The 10,568-nt window shown below is 41.9% G+C and overlaps 1 protein-coding gene across 5 annotated transcripts in view; it reads left to right on the forward strand.

Moving 5' to 3' along the window:
• EOGT (EGF domain specific O-linked N-acetylglucosamine transferase) overlaps positions 1–10,568 on the forward strand; it is a 55,829-nt gene that overhangs the window by 15,082 nt on the left and 30,179 nt on the right. For all 5 annotated transcript variants that reach the window (XR_003586098.2, XM_027958182.2, XM_027958183.3 and 2 more), the window contains exons 9-13: positions 1,955–2,058; positions 7,827–7,919; positions 8,266–8,337; positions 9,783–9,869; positions 10,371–10,439. Coding sequence is in view for 4 of the 5 variants with exons in the window: in XM_027958182.2 (XP_027813983.1) it covers positions 1,955–2,058; positions 7,827–7,919; positions 8,266–8,337; positions 9,783–9,869; positions 10,371–10,439 (425 nt within the window). In the remaining variant the exon portion in view is untranslated. The remainder of the gene's footprint in view (positions 1–1,954; positions 2,059–7,826; positions 7,920–8,265; positions 8,338–9,782; positions 9,870–10,370; positions 10,440–10,568) is intronic.

Here is a 10,568-nt window from a genome sequence, read left to right on the forward strand (position 1 = left end):
GCAATAAAGAATATAAAGTTGGAATAATAGGCGAGGGTAGATCTGCATCCTTTCTTTCCTGTGTTTATAACTCTGCCTTTTTCTTCCAACTTAACACTATCAGCCCATGTTCCTTCTCATATTAATTTTTGTTTTTAAACAGTTGAACAAATCTCATAAACATACATCAAACAGTTTTCGCTCTTTTAAAAGAAAATAACTTCTATTATTTTATTTATTTATTTTTGACTGTGCTGGCTCTGTTGCTGCACGGGCTTTCTCTAGTTGTGGCAAGTGGGGACTACTGTTTAGTGGCCGTGCCCGGGCTTCTCACTGGCAGTGATTTCTCTTGTTGCGGAGCACAGACTCTAGGGTAGTGCGGTGGGGAGAGGGGACGAGGAGGAGGGGTGAAACGCTTTAGGAGTTGCGGCTTATGGTCTCTAGAGCCCAGGCTTAGTCGCTCCGCGGCATGTGGGATCTTCCCAGATCAGGGATCCAACCCATGACTCTTGCATTGGCAGGTAGATTCTTCTACCACTGAGCCACCAGGGACGCCCCCATATTAACCGTTACCTTGAGAGCATTCCACAGAATAATACTCAAGTGGGGCCTATTTCTTGAGGACAGAGCCTTCGTTTTTTCCCTCTTTTATAAATCCTCCTGGTACCAATTGCTGTTTTATACATTTGGTCTCCCTCAGTAAGTGCTATGAAGTTGCTGAACGATTCATGAGAAGCTAATGCGGGCTGTGTGCTAATCTGGGAAAAGGAGATGGCTTGTCATAAGACATCATTTTCCTTGTTTATTTGAAAATGTGCTCTTTGGCAGGATTTTTCTGGGTGAAAATAAAAAAGTCCTTCCAAACATTCACCTAAGATACGGGTCTAAAAAGGGAGTAATTTTTTTTTTTCTTTGCCTTTTCCTTTGTTGAGATATAATTGACATCCAGCACTGTTTATGTTGAAGGCGTACACTGTAATGACCTGACTTTTATAAATGGAGTCCTTTTTCCTCTTAGTTTCTGGCACACAGTGTTATTATTTGCTAGGAATGAAGTCAGAATACTTTATGATTTCTGCTTTTGAAAGTCACTGTTAATCTTTTAACTGACCTTTCCTTTAAGGTGTCAGTTCTTAGAATTTCACCCCATTTAGATTTATACATTTATTTCTCATGAATGCCAGAATTAGGAACTTACAAAGAGCAGCGCCACCCTCCCCTTTCCTCTTTGACCCAGCACACTCCAGCTGGTTGAAGTTTTCCCTTGTGCCAGGCACTGGGGTGTCTCCTTTAGGTATGTTACCTAAAAGCTGGCGTCTAAGTATATTGACTTCCTATTTCCAGTAGAGAAGCTGAAGCTTTGGAATTTACAGACTTACCTGAGAATGTTGCTCATAATTTCAACCTCTTTTTCTGAGTCCAGAGTTCTTACGCTTTTAATTAGGACATGAGATTTCAGCTCTTTAAATGATAACTGGTTACTGTTTTCCCAAGAAGCAATATTATAAGTAGTGATTAAAAGGAGAAAAAGAGACAGGAATGAAAAAATACCAAAATGTTAATAGTTGCCATCATTGCCAGTACCATCATGAGCAGGTATCGATTGATTTTTAAAAATAAAAGATCATAAAAATAGTGATTAGTCTTAATGGCTCTATAGTTCTCATGTTGAGTTAAAGAAGCTTCTGTTACTTTTTCTGGGAACTTAGTGATCATTTATTTCTTAGTGTGTAAGGGAAAGGCATTCCTAATTTTCACATGATCGATTTGAAAATGAATGTTTGAGCATAATCAATCTGTCAACTGAGGACAACTTGTGTATGATCATTTTATGTTTAGAAAATTGTTAATTTTCCACTGATTCATTTCAGCTAAAAGTCTACCATACTATAAATGGATGGGGTAGAATAAAAATTGTGTAATCGTTTCTTTTGGGGTTAATGGACATTAATTTCTTTTTTTCTTTCAATCCTAGGTGTTAACATGTATCACCACTTCTGTGATTTCATCAATCTTTACATTACCCAGCATGTTAACAATTCCTTTAGCACAGACGTGTACGTTGTGATGTGGGACACGGTAAGAACTGGCTTTCTGCTTTAGTGCTGTCTTTACCTTGCTCAGTACTGGTTTGACTCTCATCTTATGTAATAGAATTTGCTAAGATGCACGCACTTACATTTACACATGTACACATACATATTCATGCATGTGCAGATGGTGTGAATGCATCTGTGTGGATGAATTTATGTATAGGTATACACATGGCTGGGCTTCCTTGATGGCTCAGTGATAAAGAATCCGCCCGATAATGCAGGAGATGTGGGTTTGATCCCTGGGTCAGGAAGATCCCCTGGAGGAGGGAATGATAGCCCACTCCAGTATTCTTGCCTGGAGAATCCCATGGACAGAGGATCCTGGCAGGCTACAGTCCATGGGGTCGCGAAAGAGTCAGACATGACTGAGTGACTGAACTACAACCTCGATACATATGGGAAGATGCACATGTTTTTGAAATTTAGAATGAGGTTGTAGAAGCTTGCTTTCCATGCTTTGAGGAGGTAGAGCTCAGGGTGCCTCTGAGACAAGCATAAAAGATCATCATTTGTTACACTGTGGTCCCTGGGTGGGGAGAGCCTGCCTCTGTTCACAGTCTGGCCTCTGGTGATCGCCATCCATTTCCACTGTGGTCCCTGGGTGGGGAGAGCCTGCCTCTGCTCACGGTCTGGCTTCGGTGATCGGCATCTGTTTCCACTGTGGTCCCTGGGTGGGGAGAGCCTGCCTCTGCTTACAGTCTGGCCTCTGGCGATCGCCATCCATTTCCACTGTGGTCCCTGGGTGGGGAGAGCCTGCCTCTGCTCACAGTCTGGCTTCAGTGATCACCATCCTTTTCCACTGTGGTCCCTGGGTGGGGAGAGCCTGCCTCTGCTCGTCTGGCTTCGGTGATCACCATCCTTTTCCACTGTGGTCCCTGGGTGGGGAGAGCCTGCCTCTGCTTACAGTCTGGCCTCTGGCGATCGCCATCCATTTTGCTTCACTGCGCCTTCCCGGTTGCTTCCTGCTTCGTGCCAGGTTGCGCCGCATGTATCTGAGTGTTAGGCCTACATGTAGCTGCACATGTTGAATCACAGCTGCTATGGGCTTATTTGTTTTAGTGCATCTTTTCCCCTCTTCTCTTTCTTTGCCTGCCTTTCACTTGTTTTTTTCCTATAGCTGGCCCTTCCACTGGCCAAGGTCATCCCAAAGTTGCCCTGGTACTCTCACCTCTAGAATGGGAGAATTACAGTATCTACCTCAGTGTCGTTTTGAGGATAAAGCATATCATGTGCAAACAGTCTCAGCGCCTGATCCACAACACATGTGCTCTGAATGGTAACCATGACAGTGAGCTGGAGAACACATGGTATATAGTGTGCATGCTAGAGGCTGCCCAACCTGGGAAGTGGGAACACCCACCGAGAAGTCACCTCAGGTTCACCCAGACATTCCAATGCTCAGGATGCTCACAGGCCCCCCTCTTACCCCAAGTCTATTGAGAAGGATGGTTCAGGGGAAATACAGCTTGCTGGCAGGGCAGCATTAGGCACTGCTTCTCAGGACTCCTCGCAGAGAGATGTGATTCCTCCTGGGACAGGTACAGGTCCCCCAGGGCCAGGATCTTCTGAAACAACTGCATTGGCCACACCACCAGGATCCCGAGAGGCAAGCCAGTTACAGGAGTCCTTGAGCTCTCTTCCCTCCACACTCAGTGTACCCGTCAGGTGTCTTTTAGAATCACAAGCCATGGCCCCTAGCACACGGTGGAGGCGTGCTGTCCAGTTCCAGAGGGCAGAGCTGCACCGTGAACTGAGGTCAGGTTGTCTTGCAAAAGGGGAACTGTTTTGCTAACACTTTCTTTGCTGATGAGGGGCTGGTAGCAGAGCTGTGACAAGAGGTTTCATCATCATGGCTCCCTAGCCCTATAGTTTGATTTCAAGCCTGATGAGAACTGTTTCTAACATTTTCAGCAACTTAATGCTCACTTTTTGCTTTCCTTCTTTGCATGTGTTTTCACTTCCCTTTTGTGTTTCAGTTTTGCTGCCAGTACGGTTCTATTTCTTAGAAATGTTTCTCTGAGCAAAGGGATCTGCTGTCCCTTTCTTTCCTCTTTTCGTATATGATTGTGGTTTCTAGGTCCCATGCACAGGCTCCCTGTAGCTCTGAATGATTAACTCAGGGTTGTTGTGGTTTTTTTATTTTTCATTTACATCTGATGTTCTCATAATGCTCACAAGTGTCGGTGGGCCAGGGTTTTTATTTATTTTATAGATGAGGAAGCTGAGGTGTTAGTATTTATAAGACAACACAGTCGGTGAAGGGTGGAGTCAGGGTTCTCATCTAAGCAGTTGTCCCCAGACCTGTGCCTTGCAACTACAGTGCTTCCTTGTCTCCCTGTACTTCCCTGAAGATCTTGTTAAGTTGACGGAAAGTTTTCCAGAAGCTTCCTTGTATCTCATTGCATGCTTTCCCGTGTCTTCCTCTAGTGGAGTAAACTAAACTGAGCCAGCTTCTACGGCCTCTCCCCTTCTCTAAGCCTGCTGGGGTGGAGTGAATAAGGTGCGTGGCCACCACGGGGCTCCCCAGTTACTCAGTTAATGGGACACATGGTGTTAGTGCAGCCTGACCTCGACTGCCCTGTACTTTCAGTCGAGCAAGTTGGCCGCCCTGATGTGACCTCCCTCCTCTGCTCCTCTCTGTGCATCCGTTTAGAACCTGTGTTCTTGGTCAGAGAGGCCTTTGCTCGTGGCTCAGTCAGGGTCTCAGGACAGGCAAGTACCAGGTTGTGTCAGAATTGAGACCCCCTGGAAGCCTGTAGGGAGGATGTGGGTGGGTGAGGTGTCCTGTGGCTGCCACTTGGTTCTCTTTTGCTGGGAAGGCCTTGAGGGAAGCAGCTCTGCCACCCTTGGCTGACATGAGTTGAACCCCCTGTGGTGGATGGTGTTGCCCTGGAACCAGTCTTTGTGGCCCTGGACGAGCCGTGTGCCCCGAGGAGGAGTTGGGAGCTGGCGGTGCTGCACTTCAGGTCAGTTTACAGACTCTCCCCACAAGGAAGCATCTGGGGCCACCCTTCTCACCTGCACAGAGCTCGGCAGTGTAACTGCTGACCTGGAGCCACGCGCCCGGGGACACTCCTGCAGACACATTTCTGGGCATGGCAGGATTGCTCTTACAAAGGAGCACCAGGGAGCTTTCTGCAGGCTTTCCGCCTTTCCTTGTGCTGAGAAGTGTACTATAGCTTTATTATTACTATTTTTAATTATACAGCTAAGACCAAGTTATAATGAGTTCGGTAAACCCAGAAGTATATAACGTTTTTATTTTTTTTTTAAAGTCTCCTGTATCTCCTCAAATTCCATTTCCTTTGAAGGTTAATTGCGGTTAGCATATGTGAGAATACATTGCAAGACTTTATTTTAATAAATGTAAACACATCTTTATACAACACTTAAACAAGGACTTACATAAGGATGTGTATATATACATAATGTGAAATCGCTCAGTCGTGTCTGACTCTTTTCGACCCCATGGACTGTAGCCCACCAGGCACCTCTGTCCATGGGATTCTCTAGGCAAGAATACTGAAGTGGGTTGCCGTGCCCTCCTCCAGGGGAGATCTTCCCAACCCAGGGATTGAACCTGGATCTCCTGCATTGCGGGTGGATTCTTAACTGCCTGAGCCACCAGGAATGCCTTAGTTCATGTATTTCCCTCTGCCCCTACTGTGGTCACATTTAATTTGTTTCCAGTTCTTTGCTCTTTACAGAAATTCTGTCCTGAACATCTTTTTCATATACATGTATCTTTACACAGTCATCCTAGAATTTCTGAAGGGCAGATTCCTATAAGGGGAATTTCTAAGTCATAGATTGTCTTATGTTTGAGATATACACAGGAGGAAATTTTATGTCATCTTAAGACTGTACAAATATTCTTCAACATAAGACTGGAAAAGTCCCTCCTTCCTCTGTGGCAAATCATTTGAATTTGAGGGATGTGGAAAAAGAAGCTTCTCGAGGTGGTTATTACTGAATAACACATGCCATCTCGGAAAAGGGACCAGTCAGGATCACTGTATTTTATTATTAAATTTTCCTTATTTCATCTTATTTCATCACAAGTATTTTAGCTCAGGAAACTGCCTAGAATCACTTCTTTAATTACCCTTTATGTATTATTGAACCAAAACAGGAACATGTAATTTTTGATGGTGTTGAGAAGGGCCTTTATTAGAACAGCACCAGAGACCCATTGAAGGAAAGAATTTTTATTTTTTATCATCACATCTAACAGTTCTCAATACCTTTGAAATGACTCTAATATGTGCAGCATAAAATTTTCAAAATCTGAAAAAAAGAATGCTGTAAAGATAAAAAGACATGGGCATAATGAACATCATGTGTAACCAGCTGGAGACCTTGAATGTAACCCTACAGTATGTATTTCTTATTTCTTTTGGCTGAGTTTTTCTATCTAAATTCTACCATTTTGCTATAAATTGACCTACTTCCTTCAGCTGATGGAGTAGTAATTAATGTCTACTTTTCAAAAATGAAATGCATTTGGTAAGTGTCCAGAAAGAAGTAGTTCTGCCATATACACATATGGAGGTTACACGTATGGAGTCTGGAACCAATGAGGCTGGATTTAATCCCAGCTCTGTAATCCCAGCAGCTCTACAGTTGAGGCGGGTTACTTTAACTTTGTCTCAGTTTCCTCATCTTTAAAATAGGGATAATGGTATTCCCTCACTCATGAAGTTAGTGCAGTGGTTTAATGTGTTAATAACATCAAGTTCTTAAAACAGTGCTGGGATGTAGGAAGTATGCAAGATACTCTTGTCATTACTCTTAGTAATGTCAAAGGGAATTATCAAATATTACTCATTAATCAATAGGGAGATCATTTCCTAGAGTTACTAACATTATATTTTTAATGTTAAAACTTTCAAAGCATTTTCTTACTCTCAGATTTTTTTTTTTTCCCTTGGAGGATAATTGCTTTGCAATGTTGTGGTGCCATACGTTAACATGAATCAGTCATAACTCTGTGTGTGTGTGTGTGTGTGTGTGTGTGTGTGTGTGTGTGTGTGTGTCCCCGTCCGTGTGTGTCCTCTCCCTCTTGAGCCTCCATCTCCCTGACATCCCACCCCTCTCGGTCATCACAGAGTGCCAGGCTAGGCTCCCTGTGTTATATAGCGGCTTCCCACTAGGTACTGTTTTACATATGATAGTGCGTGTATGTCTGCTCCTTTCTCAATTTGTCCTACCCTCTCTTCCCCCGCTGTGTCTACCAGTCCTTCCTCTACGTCTGCATCTCCTTTTCTTCTCTGTAAACAGGATCATCAGTACCATGTTTCTAGATTCCATAAGCGCTCAGACTTCTTTCTAAAAGTGCATTCTGTCTGCTCTGATGAGTTTTGCTCCCTGTGCATGCTCTGGTGTGTACAAAAGGTGATGTGTCTATGTGTTGTATAGTTTGCATAGAGAATTCACAGAAAAAAAAAACAACCCACAATTATTCCAGTTTCAAGGACATGAGAATAAAAAGGGCTAGGGTGAGAAAACAAAACATTTTTAGCAGACTGAGATTATAATTGTGATGATTATTTCTGATGCTATTACATCAAATTAGGGACTTGCTTAGGCAAGTCCATTTTTCCCAATGGAAAAATCCATTTTTCTTCTATGGATTTTATGAACGGTGTTTCAGGTTGTTGGTTCACTAACAAGCTAATTCAGGTATTTTCTGATGTTTTTGAAAAGCCAGGTTTAGCCACATTCCCTAACTTACTTTGTTTCCACTTTCAGAGCTCCTATGGATATGGTGACCTATTCTCCGACACGTGGAAAGCATTTACTGATTATGATGTTATACATTTGAAAACTTATGACTCCAAAAGGGTACTGGAAGCTTTACTGAAATGCCTGTAAATAACTGTCATTATCAATGACTCACTCATCAAATAAATATTTAATCTGGGTTTCTATGAGCTATTATCATTGATTTCTAACTCCTTAGTTTCTCTGTAATAACTAGAATCATCATGATTATTTTAACCACGTAGCTTTTAAAAACTTTTCCCCATAACTTTTCTGAAAATATGAATGCCATTTGATTGAAATAATTAGCTAATCAAAATATTTTAATGCAAAATAGGCATTAATTTTTTCTATAAAAAAATTGCTATTTTAGTGTGAAGGATGCAGATTGTAATTCTCTTACCTTTCAAAATATCTCCATTCTTAGGTATGTTTTAAAGAAGCTATTTTTTCCTTACTTCCTCGGATGAGATACGGGCTGTTCTATAACACCCCTCTGGTAAGCATGTCATCTGTGGTTGACAGTCATGTTCAGAGAATTGATTCTTGGTGGATTTTAAGATAACATTTAAAAGAAAAAATGAAAAAAAAATTTTTAATTGGTGGAAATTTGCTTTACAATGTTGTATTGGTTTTTGCCACACGACAGTGTGAATCAGTCATAATTATATATATATATATATATATGCACACACACACACACACACAGAGTTATATATATATACACATCCCCTCCCTCTTGAGCCTCCCTCCCCTCCCCTTATCCCACCCTTCTAGGTCATCACAGAGTGCCAGACTGGGCTCCCTGTGTTATATAGCAACTTCCCACTAACTGTCTATTTTACACGTGATAGTGACTGTATGTCATTGCTGCTTTCCCAATTCATACCACTCTCACCTTCCCCTGGTGTGTCTACAAGTCCATTCTCTACTAAGTTTATCAGTACCATTTTTCTAGATTCCATATATCCATTAATATTTGATACTTGTTTTTTCTGACTGACTTCATTCTGTGTAAGAGGCTCTAGATTCATCCACCTTACTACAGCAGACTCATATGTTTCCTTTTCACTCCATTGTATGTATGTACCCCATCTTTATCCATTCATTTGTTGATGGACATTTAGATTGCTTCCGTGCTTTGGCTATTATAGATATTGCCACTGTGAACATTGGGGTATATGTGTCTTTTTAGAATTGTGGTTTTCTCAGGGTATATGCCCAGTAGTGGGATTGCTAGGTCATATGGTAGATGACCTAGACCCAGACTGGTGATGGAAGTAAATTCCAATGCTGTAAAGAGCAATATTGCATAGGAACCTGGAATGTTAGGTCCGTGAATCAATGGTAAATTAGAAGTGGTCAAAAAGGAGATGGCAAGAGTGAACACTGACATTTTAGAAATCAGTGAACTAAAATGGACTGGAATGGGTGAATATTCTTTGGAGGAACTGATGCTGAAGCTTCAATACTTTGGCTACCTGATGCAAAGAACTGACTCATTTGAAAGGACCCGATTCTGGGAAAGATTGAAGGCGGTAGGAGAAGGGGATAATGGAGGATGAGTTGGTTGGATGGCATCACCGACTTGATGGACATGAGTCTGAGCAAGCTCTGGAAGTTGATGACGGAGAGGGAAGGCTGGCATGCTGCAGTCCATGGGGTGGCAAAGAGTCGGACTGAGCGACTGAACTGAATTGATGCTAGATTTATTGCTAGTTTTTCAAGGTATCGTCATACCGATTTCCACAATGACTGTATCAGTTCACATTCTCACCCACAGTGTAGGGGGGCCTCGTTTTCTCCATATCCTCTCCAGCATTTATTGTTTGTAGATTTTTTGATGATGGCCATTAAGATAGTACTTATGTATAACTTGAGAACATCTTAAATAGTAATGCAGAAATTACTCATTGTAATAGGAAATATTGTTTTTTATTGTAGATCTCTGGGTGTCAAAATACTGGGTTATTCAGGGCATTTTCCCAGCATGTACTGCACAGACTGAACATCACACAAGAGGGTCCCAAGGTAATGGCTGCATTATGGTTTCTGAGGTAGGCTGGACTTCTCACCCCCTGATAAAAGTCAGTATCATCTTTACAGAAAAAGATCATCAGCAGACAGTGTTTTCTGGGTTAACCAGAAATTCTGACCTGGAGTAATTTGAAATCAGATGTCAACAACCTAGGAAATTTTGATAAACTAAGAGATAGTGGAAGAATGTACTTTTTTTTCCTTTTCCTTTCCCTGTCTCTCCCCTTCCTCTCCCAAGCTCCCACCCAGTCCACGCATCCTCTGCCCCCAAATATACTCAAACAAAAGTAGTATAATGAATGCGTTTTGCCTTCTGTGGCTAAAGTGAGTACATTTTTAACCCCTGGAAGAACTGTGAAGAAATCAGGCTAAAAGGAAAAAAAAGAGTCCCATAAAGCTGTCCTTATTGAGTTTTATCTCTTGGTGAAAATCCCATTTTAAATTTTATTTATTTGTCTGTCCAGGCATAACAGCAATATTTTGCCTTTTTCACAGGGTGGAAAAATTCGAGTGACCATTCTTGCACGGAGCACAGAGTATCGGAAAATACTGAACCAAAATGAGGTCAGTTTTTGGTATGCATTTTTAACAGTGACATATTGAATTTAACTTCCTATGAGTAATGTGCTTTGTGTTTTTTTTTTTTCATACCCTACTAAATGCTTTGGTTTGAAATTATTAGCTTTTAGAATA

The sequence above is a fragment of the Ovis aries genome, chromosome 19, assembly GCF_016772045.2.
Source record: "Ovis aries strain OAR_USU_Benz2616 breed Rambouillet chromosome 19, ARS-UI_Ramb_v3.0, whole genome shotgun sequence".
NCBI lineage: Eukaryota > Metazoa > Chordata > Mammalia > Artiodactyla > Bovidae > Ovis > Ovis aries.